This window comes from Doryrhamphus excisus, chromosome 12, assembly GCF_030265055.1.
Source record: "Doryrhamphus excisus isolate RoL2022-K1 chromosome 12, RoL_Dexc_1.0, whole genome shotgun sequence".
Lineage (NCBI taxonomy): Eukaryota > Metazoa > Chordata > Actinopteri > Syngnathiformes > Syngnathidae > Doryrhamphus > Doryrhamphus excisus.
This window is the reverse complement of record NC_080477.1, coordinates 10,063,368-10,080,759: the sequence shown is the minus strand read 5'-3', so window position 1 is coordinate 10,080,759 and position 17,392 is coordinate 10,063,368. Positions and strand designations below refer to the sequence as shown.

Below are 17,392 nucleotides of genomic sequence, written 5' to 3'. Positions count from 1 at the left end.
AGCCAATGAAGAGGCAGGGGCATCTGAAATTAACAGTTAACTACCATATCTTTAATAGAGCAATCTATTTAATTGAACATTGAATCACGACATCATCTGCTTACCGTCTGCATTCTTCAGCTCATCTTTTTCTTCTTTTACCTGACAGTCACAATAATTTAGATTAAAAAAAAAGAGAAATGTGCATTTTACTGAAAGGTTTACAAGTCCTGAGCTCAAATGCATATTGAGATTTCAGTAAAACAATATATATTCATAACACAATGGCATTGTTAGCTAGCTCATTAACTCGTTTTCTTGCGTTATAATGCACAGAAAAGCAAAAAGAAGTATGTGTTCATGTTTCACATAGGGATTGTAAATGATGGGCAAAATTTTAAAAAAGTGCAGTTCCCCTTTAACAACTCAGCTTTTGTCATCAGGAGATCAATTTAACTTAAAATAAGCAAAATACATCACTGTTGTTAAGCTTAGGTTAATCTATGCTACCTAAATAAAGTCTCTCCAACTTGTATTTGAGTATTCCTTCACCCACGTAAAATGTATACATAGCACTACCTTATTGTTGTCCATCTTGATTTCTGATGATGATTTGGGAGGAAGATCTTTCTCTGTTTTTTCTTCCATTCTCTCTTTCTCGACTTGTCTCTCCTTCTCATCCAGCTTTCGCCTTACTTCACATTCCTCATACCTTTTCAAAATGTCACCATTCGCAGGATTAGATATGATCATTAAACAATATGATCATCATCAAACCTTCTTACCTGAGTTTGAGGCTTTCCGCAAGTTTTTCGGCTTCTTCAATGGCTTTCTTGAAATTGTTTGTCCCAAGCATGTTCAGGTAATACTCCTTTGTAGATCGAAATAAACAGGAATTATAAAAATAGACTTCCACCACACCAAAATCTAAAGATGCAAATGTAAGGATGGCGAGTATATATACCGACTGCTGCTTGAAGTCTGGTCTCTTCTTGACAAGGTCATATACTGTTAGATACTTCATGTAGAGTACATAAGCTTTCTCTTCATCTCTGTCCATACGACACTCCTCTGCCGCTTTGAAGATTTTGCAGGCACTATGAACATAGCTGCATCACAGAAAGATGGTATTAGTATTGTGAATGTGTTTATACAGCAAATGCAGTGTAAGGTAACCTTAATGGATATCACATACTTTCTTGTGCTTGTCTTGTCTGGCTTGATTTCAGCCTTCTTATTGAGGTCACCAAGATTTGTGGACAAATACAGGTCCTTGGCCCCGGTGGACACCGCAGGCATCTTGACGGGTGTGTTCAGTCAGACCTCACAGGTTGAATCAATGCACTCCTTCCGACATACCTGGCACCGACAACACAAACAAAAACATTATTGTTTTTTTTAAACAAATACGGCTCTGCATGACATCTGATGAGTGATGCAAGCTAACAGGGTAAGCTCACAATCACCATAATGTAAATATTTAACAGCATTTGACTATGAAAGGTATTAAAGACTAAACGTAACCATCACAGAATATTGGTGTTACACCTGTTTGGACTAATAGTATGTTGCTGCAGGACTTGACAACACAAACATAGTTTGGTGCTAACATTAGCCGTCACCGTCTACTGAATGACAACTCCATTCACGTTCATTTAAGTTATTCAAACGTCAAGCATTGGTTCAACGCGACCACTAAGCAAAGAAGTCAGCTTTTAGCGTTCTAAGTTAGCCAGCTAGCCTAGCTATGTTGTTTATCAAGCTAAAGTGTCAGCTCACGCAGTTAGGTGATAGCTAATGTGAGCTACTTAGAAGACAGCACGGACAGAAAAATAACCGTAGTAAGCACACTTGGCTTTGTTGGGTTTAACGTTTAACGCCAATAAATGTAGATATTCTCACAGATCAGCTTTTGTTAATTCCAATTACCTTTGTTGATACGTTCTTTCTTCGGTGGACTTTTTTTGACAGCTGATTCCTGATTCCGTCTTCGTCTTCTTCTTCTGAAAGTCTTAGTGGGCGATGCCACCACGTTACTTAACTCTGCTGCCATCTTCAGGAGCTATTGTGCTATTACCACAATATACAGAACAGTACAACCTTTTGCCATAAAAGAGAGCCAACCATCGAAGTAAGACTCATGATAATACGCATATTATAAAATATGTTTCTAATTATTACTTAATCTAAACTAATTCAAATAAAAACACACATGACAGGTTAAGAATATTTTTCTTAGCTCTGTCACTCATGGGTTCTTAAACATTAAGTAACAATACGATAGTAGTACTGCACTGATAAACAGGAAATCACAAAGTTTGATCTAAAGAATTAACGTCAGTTTTTTTTTGTACAAGATGGCAAAGAGCAAAAGTGATGAAAGAAAACACAACTTAGTGTTTATGATCAGTATACTCTGACCAATACAGTTCATTAAATAGGAGGCTTTATAAAATACAGCAATACTGAAACCCCCCACTAGATAACAGTATTGTACTAAAAAGGCCTTCTTTTTCTCTCTGCATTAAAATGCGTCTTCTCAGGTGAGTCATTTGACATATTTCAGTTTTATTTAGCCTTATTATACAGTGATTGCCTTTGTGCTTGTTTGGTGGTTACGATTTTACTTAAAATTGACAGTACAGTTAACAAAAATGCAATCAGAACATCATAGTTAGGTCTATTTGAACAATAGAAGTGCTGTATATCTGTATACATTACAGTATATACTATATTTGCATAAAGGCAAAATTATGTTTAAAAAAACAACTGTTATTTGACCTGTGACCTCAGCTACTTCAACTATTGTGGGTGAGCTATCCAAAAAATTTATTCAGAATCTATAAAAATCATGCTTTGTCGCAGGATTTATCCAAACCCAAATGAAATCATCTAGTTTTACACAACAATAACAATGACCTGTTTGAGATGCCTCACTTGGACAAATTCATGTTCTTTTAACTTTGGAAGTAGACTTGTGTAATGCAAATTCTAATAAAGTGCAGTATTGGTCAAAATAAAAAATAAAAAACAACAGAACAGAATCATAAAGCACTTAGACTTTGAAGTCAGAAGGGGGCACCTGGAGCTTAGATTGCACAATTATGTGTACAAGTGCTTTCATCAGGTCAGACTTTCAAACATGGAAGTACAAATAGAGCACAAAGCCTACACTGTGCTCTCTGTTCATAAAATCCTTAAGCTGGTTGTATTTTGTGACACATACACTCCATATTCACAGACATTTAGACTTCTGTGGGATCAAAAGTCTGCAAAGTATTCATGGATGAAATGACCATATAGAAAATACATTTCATACATGTTTTTTTATGTCATAAAATATGTTGCACTTTGGTACGTTGTGCAATATGGGAAGACATCCTCTGACACATACACTCCTGATCAAAATTTTAAGAACAGTTGAAAAATTGTAATGTGCACTATTGTATCTAAAATGTCAATTCAATGTCATTTTCTGGTATTCTCACTGTCATGATTTCGGGGCTGCACAGTGGACGAGTGGTTAGCCACATAATCTGGGTTCAATTCTCCGTATCTCTGTGTGGAGTTTGCATGTTCTCCGGTACTCCGGTTTCCTCCCACATTCCAAAAACATGCTAGGTTAATGGTGACTCCAAATTGTCCATAGGTATGAATGTGAGTGTGAATGGTTGTTTGTCTATATGTGCCCTGTGATTGGCTGGCAACCAGTCCAGGGTGTACCCCGCCTCTCGCCTGAGGTCAGCTGTGATAGGCTCCAGCACCCCCGACCCTTGTGAGGATAAGCAGCATAGAAAATGGATGGATGATCTTGCCATCTTGAGGGATCAGTGACAAAAATGTCAAATGGTATACCCCAAAAAATGTCACCATGTGAGAATCAATTGGCTGTCCATGAAGACACTGGCCGATCCTTTGGCCCAAATGAAGGTTGTTACTGGTGCAGATTGCAGTCCAATATCCATCCGATGGCATCTGCGAGAGAAGGGTGTTAAGAACCAAAACGTCTTCAAAGGCCTCACCTTCTTCAATGCCACAAATTGTTTGTTTGGAATTTGCATGACAGCACCAAACATGGGAAATTGAACAATGGAAGGAAGTTATATTCTCTGAAAAAAAATGAAACCCTTATGGTCCTGATGGCTTCCAACATTATGGCATGACAAGGATAATCCTATCTGAGATGCTTTCCACACAGCACAGTGGTGGGGCGCCATCATATTATTGTTTAACACGAGAATACAACATTGTAACTACATTTATAGGTCAGAAACGTGGAATAAGCATAATAGTTCCCCTTAAATGCGCAACATAATCAACCAAATTAATTGCTTGTTGACATAACTAAAAATAAATCTTTTAAATTTAGCTTTTTAACATTGGAATAAAATAGAGGGACAAATATATAGATGAAAATACATAAGATCAATGGATCAGTACATCAATATAGCGATAATATTGACATATTCATGTTTGTCAGATGGGTTTTGTCTATACATCTTATATCCAATTATATACAATCTATTTCATGAAAGAACGCCTGTTAAGCATTGATATGCGTCACCACTTTTAGGGCGTGCCCCTCCCAGTTGGGTCTATATAGATGTGAAGATGATCTGGACCACCGAAAAAAGGCAGCGCCGCTGCAGAACAATTCTCTAACCTCTCAAGAACCTCCCATCTAAACTAATATGCAGGCTGAGGAATACAACCGCAGAGGTAATAACAGGCTGCTGTTTTGATAATGAACATATTTTGTCATCCATCATCTTTGTTTACATCTCAGGTAAGGAGTTGGTGGACTACATTACAAAGTACCTGAGCTCCATACGGGAGAGAAGAGTGATTCCAGATGTAAAACCAGGTTACATGAGAGCGCTTCTCCCAGACTGTGCACCTACAGAACCTGAAGACTGGGAGAGTATCTTTGATGACATTGAGAAAGTCATCATGCCGGGAGTAAGTTCCTGTCTGTCATCATGCCACCCGATTTCAGTTTCATTCACGTTTTAAACTCTTTGTCCAGGTGGTTCACTGGCAGAGTCCTTACATGCACGCTTACTACCCTAGTCTTACATCATGGCCATCAATGCTGGGGGACATGTTGGCTGATGCCATTAACTGCGTCGGCTTCACATGGGTGAGTGAAGGAATAAAGCAACAGGAGCTTCTATACTCATCATATATAATATAATGTGTGTGTTTTTTTGTCCAGGCGTCCAGTCCTGCATGCACAGAGTTGGAAATGAACGTGATGGACTGGCTTTGTAAAGCCTTAGGGCTTCCTCACTTCTTCCTCCATCACCACTCCGAGAGCAGAGGAGGAGGTATATTACAGGTAGGTTGCACCTTTTTTTTTGACCCCTCCATGAGACGTCATTGACACTGACACTGTCCTAATAGAGCACAGTCAGTGAAAGCACACTGGTGGCTCTTCTGGCAGCCAGGAAAGACAAAATTCTGCATCTGCGGGCTGATCTGGACCAGGACATGGATGACTCTGTCCTCAATTCAACACTAGTGGCTTACGCTTCTGATCAGGTCTATACGATTTCAACAATCACACATTTGACTGAAATAAAGTTACAAAAAATGACCTGTTACTGTACTCACAGGCCCACTCCTCAGTGGAAAAGGCGGGTCAAATCTCTTTGGTGAAAATACGATTTCTTCCCACGGATGAGCATCTCTCCCTGAGAGGACAGACGTTGAAACAAGCAATACAAGAAGACAGAAGGAGAGGACTCGTCCCTTTTCTGGTGCGTACTGAAGTGTACTTTGAGGAATACTCAGTAATAGATCTTTTTATCTCCTTTAAAAGACTTTAATATAATGTGGGATATGTTTTCTTAATCTGTAATTACTTCAAAATGCAACTATCATACAAAATAACCCTCTTAATAAATCCCTCTTATGTTCATTCTGTGGGTAAGCTGTGTGCCACTTTAGGAACGACAGGAGTTTGTGCCTTTGACATGCTCTCTGAACTGGGACCAGTGTGTATGTCTCCATATTTGCCATATAATATTTATACTTTATAATAGAGTCAGATATTCCACGCAATAGCTTTGTTTCATTTGAACCGCTATGCAGGTGCAGAGGAGGGACTGTGGCTCCATGTGGATGCTGCGTATGCTGGCTCCGCCTATTTCTGTCCAGAACTGCGCTGGTCCCTCAAAGGCATCGAATTTGCACACTCGTTTGTCTTCAACCCATCGAAATGGATGATGGTTCATTTTGATTGCACAGCTTTTTGGTGAATACATTTCTTCTGTACTACTTTTAACAGAAATTTTCTTAAAGGGGAAAATCTTAAAGGGGACCTATTATGCTTTTTCCACTTTTCTAACCTATAAATTGAGTTAGAATGTAGTATTATTGTGTTAAAAGTTTCAGATAATGAAGTTTGTGCATTTGGAAGTGAGCCCTAAAAGAAGTTTGGGATGCCTCGAAATGCTCTGTTTTCAAAAGGTGTGGTAAAACTGCCCCTTTGTGATGTCACAGAGGGACAGACTTCCTTATATGGTTCATAGTTAGGAAATCACAAATCACTGTGAAGTGGGCGTGCCCAGAGGCGGGCCGTGGGTGGAATAAATTAAAACTGATCGTTTTGGTAGAAAGCACAAATCAAAGGAAATACAGATGGAATAAGAGGTTATTGTGTGTAGCGGCTCTATAGGAGTACACAACTCCATACAAAGGGTTGAAAAATGAGCATAATAGGTCCCCTTTAAGACACAATGTCGTCCCTAAATGGTACTACTTTTGGAATGTGTTGTTTCCATGATTGTCTCAGGGTAAAAGACAAACTGAAACTTCAACAAACATTCAGTGTGGACCCGGTTTATCTCAGACATGAGAACTCACAGGCAGCCACAGACTTCATGGTATGATCCCGTGTTGTTGTATGACACATTCAGATCTCTTTGTGTATAATTTGGTTTTTAAGCACAATGCTGATTTCCTTTTTCTGTGCAGCACTGGCAAATTCCCCTCAGTCGCCGTTTCCGCTCCCTCAAGCTTTGGTTTGTCATGCGCTCGTTTGGACTGAAAAACCTTCAGGCACATATTAGACACGTATGTTACAGTTTTTTGTTTGAGAGTACATACATTATATGTACTTGGGGCACACCAAATTTGCACTGTGAGCAATTTTCTTTTTTGTTAATGCATGACTGCTTTTTATTGTGTATAACTTTTTGATTGTGCGATTGTGTGACCGTTGGTTTGGCATGCCTTTAACCTTCATTCCTACTTTTGATTACTTTAGGGTATTGAGATGGCAAAGCTCCTGGAGTCTCTGATAAGAAGTGACCCACATTTTGATATTCCTGCAAAGAGATACCTTGGCCTGGTTGTCTTCTGTCTCAAAGTAGGTACAGTGCAGTAGTAAAATATGAACACTGAAATAGATCACTTGAGTTCTTTCTGTGAAGCAAAGTGTTCTACAAAAGCTAATCATTGTAGAGATGTAACACCTTCTCAGACACACCTTGTTCAAAGGTAAGTCAATGAATTGTGTGGTTTTATCATCGAAAGGTGAAGGACAGAGTGATTATGAGCGGATCCTCTGACTAATTCAGATTTGTCTTGCTTGCTGTGGTTTTTAAGCTACATCGGTGCCTCGGTTTTTGTCGAAAATTCATACACTGTCTCAGTTATTGTATACTACACTACACACTGTTTGCTCACATATCATTGAGAGCAGGTACACATTAGTGACTCAGTGTCTGTAAAGAATGTAAACTTGTTCTTTTAGAGTTGGGGCACATTAGGCAGATTCCAGCTTCTTTACGTCAGTCCAGGATCTATCAAGCGCTGTACTCACTGCACTTTCAATGCGGATGTCCATGTCATGAGGCATTCAAGGGCAATGAGTCAGTCTTGAGTGCTGGGGGGACAAGCTGTCTGCTTTTTTTTTATTTATTAGTTCATTCCTTCATTTTCTACTGCTTATTTCTAACGCTGGAGCCGTGCTGGAGCCTATCCTAGCTGTCTTTGAGCGAGATGGCGGGGTACACCCCGGACTGGTCGCCAGCCAATCACAGGGCACATATAGACAAACAACCATTCACACTCACATTCATACCTATGGACAATTTGGAGTCACCAATTAACCTAGCATGTTTTTGGAATGTGGGAGGAAGAATCAAACCCAGGTCTTCCTGATCTCCTGTCTGTGTCGGCTACATGCTAACCACTTGACCACCGTGCGGCTGATAATAATAATAATATATTATAGTATATAGTGGTTAGCGCGCAGACCTCACAGCTAGGAAACCAGGGTTCAATTCCACCCTCAGCCATCTCACAAGGGTCGCGGGAGTGCTAGTCGCCAGCCAATCACAGGGCACATATAGACAAACAACCATTCACACTCACATTCATACCTATGGAGTTGCCAATTAACCTAGCATGTTTTTGGAATGTGGGAGGAAACCGGAGTACCCGGAGAAAACCCACGAACATGCAAACTCCACACAGAATCGAATTTGGGTCCCCTAGCTGTGTGGCCTGCACGCTAACCACTCGGTCACCGTGCAGCCCCTGCTTTTTTAATTGAGACCAAATTTTCGTGATTACATCAGTGGATGTAAACAAGGGTGTGTAATAACACAGTCATCATAAACGACTGCCGGCACTTAATAAATAAGATGAGAAACACTATTGAATTCAAGAAAGAACTCATAGTAGTATCCATGTGGCTCTCCCCTCCCCTCTCCTTCGCTGCTCATTGCTGTCTTGCAAACAAAGGTCTTCAATAAAGGTAAAAGTTGCATTTCACACTGTTTTCTGCATGTAAAACTTCTAATTTATATTAGAAGTGTTTTGCGTGTCTGGATTGAATTAATTGGATTTACATAGTTTTTTGGGGAAAAATAGTGTTCATACAATTCGAATTTCCACGGCTGCTTTGGAACGGAATGTTAACCAAAACTGAGGTTCCACTGTATTACATTAAGTGAGTTTTCTCTTCTTTCAGGGCGGTAATGCTTTAACCCAGGAACTGCTGAGAAGACTGACACGGTCCGGTGCCATGTACCTCATTCCTGCAGACATTCACACTAAACGCATCCTTCGATTTACTGTGACCTCACAGTTCACCACGGCAGAAGACATCCGCAGGGACTGGAGCATTATCTCCAAAATAGCTTCCAATCTCCTAGCTGAGACACGTGCCCCTGATAGTGTAAAGTTAGGAGATGAGGTAAAGGGAGATGAAGAGAACCGAGATGATAGACCTGAGGAGGCTGAGGAGACAGCCCCCAGGATGGACAAAGCCCAAGTGGAGCTTTGGATTGACAAGGCATGGAATAGATCTCGGAGGCCAATGCGCTCCCTGAGCTGCAACAGTGAGCCTTTGCCATACAATTATCATGGTCTCAAATCTGGCTATGCCTTTGATAAAAAGCTAAGCCCTCAAGATGAAGCCGACATCCTCCCAACATCAGTATCAGCAGGAGACAGTGCCACGGTAAAGATGGCAGAGATGTCTACAAATATTGTGGGAAAGCAAGCCATGAAAAAGCTCACCAAGTTCCACAGTCTTCCAAGTTTCTGCAATCAGTGGGCACAGGGTAGTCGCCACCAGTTGTGCTGCTCTCTGAAAGTGTCTCAGGCTCCAAAACACTTCACCTCCACTTGCAGGAGAATAAACTGTATCCCTTCTCCCCCTAAAAGCAACACATCTGCCTCCCCTCCACCAATAGACACTACTCCTGTGCCCAAACTCCTTTAAAAAATGCTCATAATCAGCGCTTAAATGGGATTGCATTAAGGAAGAGAATATCACAAAGTAAGTTTTGAGAAAGTTTTAAAAACAAAAAATGCTTGCACTATATCATTTACAAACATGACAAAACCAGGAAATTTGTTCTTATGTGCTTTGAAATGAACTGAAAAGCTGTTCTGCTATATGTAAAAGCTTCATAATCATTTGTCACTTTAGTTTCACAGCAACTAAAGTGATTCACAGTTTGATTCTTCCCTCTGCTACGGATTCAAACATCTCCTGAGTCATGTTGACGTAGCCCTTATTGTCCTCGAGGAAAAGCAAATGATCTTTAACGATGGCGGGATTGAAGCCCTCCTCAGCTAGCTTCACCTTCATCTGCTTGAATGTACCAGTCACCGGCAGTGCATCCTGCGGGAGATTGCACAAAAATAAATGACTGAAAACTGATTTTATGAGCAAGTTATTTTAATATAGACTCTTCGGGATGCCGTTTACCAGGATGCGAATAAAGCGTGGTCTTGCGTAGCTGGGAAGGTAGTTTTTCACATGCTGATACACAGCTTTGCCATCAAAGTCCATGTTTTCCTTCAGTGTCAATGCTGCCATTCCAATTCTTCCCTCGTGTCCTAACAGCAAAAACACACATGCATGAGTAAATAACACTATACAGCAGTAAAATAAATGGTCAAGTAAGGATAATTCACAGACAACATACTTAGTTCTAAAATCACAAATACTTAAACTTGCTGATTATAGTTAATCTTCAAACAGCTAAAATAATGCATAAGGCCAAAAACAACCAATTACCTAAAAATGTAATCCAATACTTCTCTACAAGAGAGGAAAAAATATGAATGGAATGGATTGAGTAAGGAAATCAAACAATGCACAACGATGAGCCAATTCAAGAAACAATACAAGCAGTTGATGTTTGCTAAATACAAGGATGAAGAGTCTTGAACCAGTCATGATGTGCTATATATATCACTATATTGACACTTACTATGGTACCCATTATGTCATTGGATGGTCATATCACATTGTACTTCGGTACGAGGTGCATTATTTAAAAAAAACAACAAAAAAAAACCTTAAACTGTATTATGGAAAGCAGGAAGTGAACAAATGTAACAGTTACTGATTGTAAAAGTACCAGATGGAGGGGTAGGATTTAATAAGCTTTGCTTCTTCCTACTCCTTTTGGACATGTGGAACTGTAAACTGATTATGTGATGCACTCAATTGTAATCTGATGCATGTTCAAATGATATAAAACCATCACCATTATCATCATTTTTAGATTTAGTTTTGTCTTTTCAGGCAGATTTGTTGCAAGATTACATGGTTCATAGTTACCTTCATCAATGATTGATAGGCTGGTAAAAGTTGACTAGCCAGAGAGCATGCAGTGCTCAGATTGATCACAGCGTAATATGTACCTACATCAGCTCACGCAAAACTACAAGAAATGTTTTAACTGCCCATCAGTCTCTAAAGCATATGTGTCAAAACCATTGAGTTGGCCCGCCTTACGGACCTGAAAATTCCCAACCGTTCATAATAAGGGTGCCAGATTCAGACCAAAAGTCATGGCAGCACCCTGTCTATACAAAATAACACGTTGAAGCAGCATAAGACAGTCATCATCAAAAGGAACCACAAATGTCCAGTTCGGCCCGAGTTTTCGCCCTATGCGCGATTGAGTTTGACACCCCTGCTCTATAGGATGATGATGCATTATTACCTGGCACCTTCACACCGTAGACGTTAGCCTCCTCAATGCAGTCCACCATCAGCAAATGATCGGACACCTCTGTGGTTGCCACATTTTCTCCTTTCCATCTGTAATTAATTTGAAATAGCGCACTGAACAAACAGCTTTGGCACACTTAGCAAATAAGATTAACTTTGCAAGGAAGGAATTCTTGTAGTTTTTTTATTTGCTCCCCTTCTACAGGGACGGACAATTGTCGAGTTTAACTGACCTTTACTGAAGTACATAATATAATCACCCTAATGTATCACCAATTTGGAGATTCTTGGTCATTTTGGCTAAAAATACTTTGGTTAAAGGGGGCCTATTATGCTTTTTCCACATTTCTGACCTATAAATGTAGTTAGAATGTTGTATTTCAGATTCAGATTCAGAGAGGTTTGCACATTTGGAAGCAAGTCATGAAATAGGTTTGGGATGGCTCTGAATGCTCGGTTTCAGACCGTTTTTTCTAACACTGACTCGCTGTGGCGTCATAAGGAGCCAGGCTTCTTTATATGGGCATGCTTTGTAGGCCAGATACGCTCTAGGACTGACTGTCCTCTCCACAGCTCTGCTTCGCCTTTTTAACGGTTGTTAGCCATGGCTCCCAGGAAATCTTTCTACATGGCAAGCTCAGGCAGAAGTTGTTGGAGTTGGTGATTCCCAGCAAGAGAAAAATATTTTCATATGTAAATGGCATTTCACACAGGACTGTTTTTGTGAATATGAATGTGAAATATCTGTCAAACGCTGGCTAGACATAAACATAGACATAGACAATGTTGGACACACTATTCCCAGGAAATCTTTCTACATGGCAAGCTCAGGCAGAAGTTGTTGGAGTTGGTGATTCCCAGCAAGAAAAAAATATTTTCATATGTCAACGGCATTTCACACAACTGTTTTGTGAATATGAATGTGAAATATCTGTCAAACGCTGGCTAGACATAGACATAGACAATGTTGGACACACTATGCCGCAGTGAGTCCACGGAGATCAGGAGAACCGCAGCTTTGGCCAGGAGAAGCCACCACCCCCTCTTGCTGTAAAGGTGCATTAATCACACTATGGCTGCAAACTTTATTACCTAAGTTATTACCACTCTTATCCAGTGAGGATAATTATAATTTTTCAGTAATGTAACTGGTTTTACCTTATTGTCAAACATTATCAACCTTTGGCAACTGCATCACCACCAAATGTTTGGTTTCATTCACACACCTGAAAGTGTCCCCGATGCGGTCTTGAAAGAAGACAAAGCCCTCATGGTCGATTTTGAGGAGATCACCGCTGTTAAAGTAGAGGTCTTCCTTCACAAATACATCTCTCAGCTTCTTCTTATCAGTCTGTTGACGGTTCTTGGCATAGCCAGTGAAGGGGGCTGTCACTCCAATCTTACACACCAACAGACCAGTCTCTCCTTCAAGTTGAAAGTAGATTATTTGTCGATTATTTGGATTATTTGTTGGGATTATTGCATGTTTTACCTCTCGGCACTTCAATACAAAATCCTTTGGAGTCTCTGACTGGCTCCTCTTTCTCTGTATCATACCTTATGAGAGCATAGGGACAAGCCATCTGAAAAAACAAGAAAAAAACATCTATGAATAAAGCTTTTAATTTAGTCCTATAATTTCTTACTTGTTGTAAATACACGTGAATAAGCTTTCAGTGCCAGAACACATCCTATACTTTTTATTCCCTCTTACTTTGTGAAGGAAATGCACTTTTCCAATGGCTCCAATCTTCCCAGTGTAGTTGACAAAGCCAATATTTCCTTCCGTAGCACCATAACACTCACAGATGTGAATATCCCCAAAGCGTTGAAGAAAATCTTCCCAAGTATCTGCCCTTAGCCCGTTTCCCACTGCCACCCTGACTTTATGATCTCGGTCATTGTCTCTCTAGAGGGCAGAGAATGAGAGAAGAGAGTTGAAAAGACAATCAGCATCCTGAACAATAACAAGCATAATATAGTGTATGTTTTACCTTTGGTATGTTGCAGAGGTATCGCATAATCTCGCCTATATACTGAATAACTGTAACATTGTACTTCCTGCAGTCATTCCAGAAGTGTGATGCAGAAAATTTACGTCTTAAAACAACAGTGATGCCTGGAGATGAAGTACACAGTTAAGCAACATGCAAACTCGCACTGGCAGTTGTAAACTTTAGGACTTTGAAATACAAACAGTGAGGACCAGAGCCAAAGCGCTAGTTTTTGAGGTCATAAACCTGTTAGTTTAGCCCCGAGTAAACTCATTCTCAATGTCAGAATGGAGTGGTGTCATGAAAGATGTACAATATGCTGTACAATATCTCGGCAAGACGAGCGTCACGGTGGTCTAGTGGTTAGCGCGCAGACCTCACAGCTAGGAGACCAGGGTTCAGTTCCACCCTCGGCCATCTCTGTGTGGAGTTTGCATGTTCTCCCCGTGCATGCGTGCGTTTTCTCCGGGTACTCCGGTGTCCTCCCACATTCCAAAAACATGCTAGGTTAATTGGCGACTCCAAATTGTCCATAAGTATGAATGTGAGTGTGAATGGTTGTTTGTCTATATGTGCCCTGTGATTGGCTGGCGACCAGGGTGTACCCCGAAGATAGATGGGATAGGCTCCAGCACCCCCGCGACCCTTGTGAGGAAAAGCGGTAGAAAATGAATGAATGAATGAATGACTCCACCTGAGTGGGTATGAAAAGGATAAATTAAAGTGTTTTTGTTGAGCCTCAAAAAGGACAAAAGGAAAAATGTTTCAATGGCCATAGAACTGGAAATTGAACTTAAAATAGCAGCAGTGCAGCATGAAAATTGGTGCCCACTAGGGATGATAAATGAGTATCCATTACGACAAAGAGTACAAAGAGTACATGAAAGAAAATGTTCATTATGTATTCACTCTTCATGCTCTCTGATTGGCCAGTCACACACAGCGACCGCCTCTCCCGAGACCGACTCTGAAGGCTGCAGCCACAGATAGAGGAGCTAAGCGGGGTGCCTCATTCACGTACACGGTGCAATTGGAAACTTGAAAACGGGTAGGTTTTCCTCAAAATGACTATTTCGGTTTTTATCAAAAGTTACTTGGCTTGTGTTGCGTCAGTCACTTATGCAACTGGCGGTAACATGACGGCTTTTTTCCTTGAAATTCATTCATTCATTCATTTTCTACCGCTTATCCTCTCGAGGGTCGCAGGGGTGCTGGAGCCTATCCCAGCTGTCTTTAGGCGAGAGGCGGGGTACACACTGGACTGGTCGCCAGCCAATCACAGGGCACACATAGACAAACAACCATTCACACTCACATTCATACCTATGGACAATTTGGAGTCGCCAATTAACCTAGCATGTTTTTGGAATGTGGGAGGAAACCGGAGTACCCGGAGAAAACCCACACATGCACGGGGAGAACATGCAAACTCCACACAGAGATGGCCGAGTGTGGAACTGAACTCGGGTCTCCTAGCTGTGAGGTCTGCGCGCTAACCACTCGACCGTCGTGCGGCCCCCTTGAAATGTATTTTTGTCTTATTCCAGGAAGCCATCATAGAACAGGCGTGGTACCTACAATATACTGTAAGAATTTAGTTAATTTTCAGTTGGCAGTACACAGATAGCGGTGGTAGTAACTTGCATTGACTGGCCACAACATTAGGTACACCTGCACAGTAGTAAATACAAGAGCTGCATCAAACATTCTGCTTGTATGACTATCATACTACATTATATAGTTGCAGTATGCAATCTCAAAATTGTTTTGTAACGTATTTCACAAGACAGAGCTGATTCACCGACTTCACATAGATCGCTAAAAAAAATTAACTACTAAAGTCTTGCAGATCACGTACACACACACACACACAGTACACATATATATGAATAACAATAAATATAGCAACTTCTACTCAATCCAGACTTAAAATAACATACCCACCCATTTCTGGTTAAACCACACCCACTTTTGGTTCATGGCCCACTCACTCCGAGTACAGATACAGACAGTGGTGTACTTGCTCATCCCTAGTACTCACGTCTCTGTCCTGGCTGCTCAGTATAACATGGCTGAGTTTTTTTTTAAATGCATAATTCTACCTCTGCACACTCAATCATATTTATTTATTTAACAACCCAATACAATACACTCATATGTGACTTTACTCATCTGTATACCAGTCATTATTTGCACTATGACCCATTTATCATCACACTAAAATTAATATATCTGCAATATGTCTGCTCCTGCATATGCTCCTGTATATTTTGGATATCTTGTATATATCTTGTTAAATTGTCTTTTTTACTCTACTTTTGTATACTTTTTTTTTACTTGACTACTGCACTGAAAGGAGAAGCTCTCCAATCTTGTTGTACATCTTGTGTAATGACAATAAAGGCCATTCCATTCCATTAGCATTTTTTTTTACACGTAAGAATACCGTATTAAAAAATGTGATGCATAAGGTTGACTCTCTTTTCACTTATTTATGCTCCACCTCCTAAATGCATGACTAAAGTGTGAGCGTCTTGATTTCTTGTGGATTGACTTATTGTTACACTTGATGACATGAATATTTCAATGTGAAATGCTGCCTGTACATTGATGAATTTAACAGTAAGTGATGTGTCTGTTACCATTTTCTATGGCTCCACACAGCCCCATGAGGAAGCCAGCGCTGTGGTAAAGAGGCAGGTACACGTAGATGATATCATCCGGGCGAACACCAGCAAATGACTGAAGAAAGGTTGCAAACCACAACCTCTCGTGGTTAATGATAGCTGCCTTGGGAAGCCCTTTGGGGTGACAGTAAAGTACGTTTTTCAAATATGAAAATCCAATGCAGAGATTAGAAAAATACTGTGATAAGAAAAGCAGTTGTACCTGTGGTTCCTGATGTATAGATGTACAGTGCAGGGCTTTTTATGTTAACATTTGCCCTCAGCTGAGGTGACAGAGGTTGGTCGGAGGCCTGTTGAATCTTGTCAGAGAGACATTCGATACCGTCTGAATCATCTCCCTCGCTGAGGAGGAACACACGGACCGCCTGCTGCTTAAGACTCGGGAGCACCTCCTCCACGGCCTCTCGTAGGTCTGACAACAGCAGAGCAAGAGGTTATGGGAGGACATGACACAGGCAGGCTGTACGGTGTAGCTAGTGCGCATGCAAACAGTTAGGATATAGGGTTCGAGTCCCTCCTTGGGCATCTCTGTGTTGTTTTTTTCGAATATGTCTTACTTTAAGTAAGATAATAAGCAGAAAGTGTATATATTTATATATATATATAGTATATAAAAAAGAAGGCAATATTGCCTCCTTACCAGCCCCTGCCAACAGCACCTTGGCATCACAGCAAGAGAAGCAGTGCAGCAGGGATTTGGACCTGATGTTGTAGTTGAGCAGAGCAGCGGTACATCCCAATTTGGCGAGGCCGAGCCAGAGCCACACGAAGAGCGGCTCGTTGCCCATAAACACGGCCGCCGTATCGCCTTCCTTCACCAGGCTGGATAGGACTCTGGCTACGCGGTTGCTTTCTTTATCGGCTTGCCTGTACGTGTAGCTGCTCTCCTCGAACAATATGAACTCCTTATCGGGTTGTATGGCCACTTTGTCCAAAAAACTGTCCAGGATGCTGTAAAATGGTTTCTGCGTCGAGAATTTTTTGAGTCGTCTTCCGATTTTAATGGCAGTAAGTGTGTAAGTCAGATCTTTCAAAAAGTAAGGGTTTCTCCAGTAAAGACATAAGGGAACAATGGCCAAGCCCGCCAAAGCGGTATAAAAAATGTACGCAAGCATGGCGATTGATAGAAGAAGAGAGCGTTTACTACTGCAGCTTAACGTGAAGTAGAAGCAAGTTTATACAGTGTACGCCCATTGAACTTTGCTTCTTTCTCCTTCCATTCCATTGTGGGTGGGCAGCTGTAC

The 17,392-nt window shown here is 40.8% G+C and overlaps 3 protein-coding genes across 6 annotated transcripts in view; 1 reads left to right on the top strand and 2 right to left on the bottom strand.

Annotated features, from left to right (window-relative positions):
* usp8 (ubiquitin specific peptidase 8) overlaps window positions 1–2,039 on the bottom strand; it is a 9,216-nt gene extending 7,177 nt beyond the window's left edge. For all 3 annotated transcript variants that reach the window (XM_058088597.1, XM_058088599.1, XM_058088598.1), the window contains exons 1-6: window positions 1,909–2,039; window positions 1,175–1,338; window positions 944–1,088; window positions 765–850; window positions 559–691; window positions 105–141 (exon numbers count right to left, since the gene is read on the bottom strand). In XM_058088597.1, coding sequence (XP_057944580.1) covers window positions 105–141; window positions 559–691; window positions 765–850; window positions 944–1,088; window positions 1,175–1,278 — 505 coding nt within the window. In that variant the 5' untranslated portion in view covers window positions 1,279–1,338; window positions 1,909–2,039. The remainder of the gene's footprint in view (window positions 1–104; window positions 142–558; window positions 692–764; window positions 851–943; window positions 1,089–1,174; window positions 1,339–1,908) is intronic.
* Window positions 1,886–10,133, top strand: hdc (histidine decarboxylase). 2 transcript variants are annotated; one of them, XM_058088603.1, is made up of 13 exons: window positions 1,886–2,522; window positions 4,553–4,698; window positions 4,766–4,938; window positions 5,006–5,119; window positions 5,195–5,317; window positions 5,383–5,520; window positions 5,595–5,738; window positions 5,913–5,979; window positions 6,073–6,235; window positions 6,776–6,866; window positions 6,958–7,056; window positions 7,250–7,351; window positions 8,963–10,133. In XM_058088603.1, exons 2-13 carry the CDS (start codon window positions 4,671–4,673, stop codon window positions 9,716–9,718), a joined length of 1,998 nt encoding a protein of 665 aa, XP_057944586.1. In that variant the 5' UTR covers window positions 1,886–2,522; window positions 4,553–4,670; the 3' UTR covers window positions 9,719–10,133. The 2 variants fall into 2 exon arrangements, with proteins under 2 accessions (XP_057944586.1, XP_057944588.1); XM_058088605.1 differs by lacking the exon at window positions 4,553–4,698.
* Window positions 9,773–17,392, bottom strand: LOC131139224 (long-chain fatty acid transport protein 2-like). The gene is made up of 10 exons (XM_058088606.1): window positions 16,789–17,392; window positions 16,351–16,560; window positions 16,104–16,262; window positions 13,462–13,586; window positions 13,182–13,376; window positions 12,960–13,050; window positions 12,694–12,892; window positions 11,460–11,557; window positions 10,211–10,341; window positions 9,773–10,123 (listed from the first exon to the last, which is right to left on the bottom strand). Exons 1-10 carry the CDS (start codon window positions 17,261–17,263, stop codon window positions 9,950–9,952), a joined length of 1,857 nt encoding a protein of 618 aa, XP_057944589.1. The 5' UTR covers window positions 17,264–17,392; the 3' UTR covers window positions 9,773–9,949.

Bases quoted from the DNA above. Each gene is read 5' to 3' on its own strand.
- hdc (XM_058088603.1), top strand. From the start codon at position 4,671: ATGCAGGCTGAGGAATACAACCGCAGAG. The intron at 5,120-5,194 runs GTGAGTGAAGGA...TTTTTTGTCCAG, and splicing joins ACTGCGTCGGCTTCACATGG to GCGTCCAGTCCTGCATGCAC. The intron at 5,739-5,912 runs GTGCGTACTGAA...TCTGTGGGTAAG, and splicing joins GAGGACTCGTCCCTTTTCTG to CTGTGTGCCACTTTAGGAAC.
- LOC131139224 (XM_058088606.1), bottom strand. From the start codon at position 17,263: ATGCTTGCGTACATTTTTTATACCGCTTTGGCGGGCTTGGCCATTGTT. The intron at 13,587-16,103 runs GTAACAGACACA...CTTCATCTCCAG, and splicing joins GTGTGGAGCCATAGAAAATG to GCATCACTGTTGTTTTAAGA. The intron at 11,558-12,693 runs GTGTGTGAATGA...AATTAATTACAG, and splicing joins CGCATCGGGGACACTTTCAG to ATGGAAAGGAGAAAATGTGG.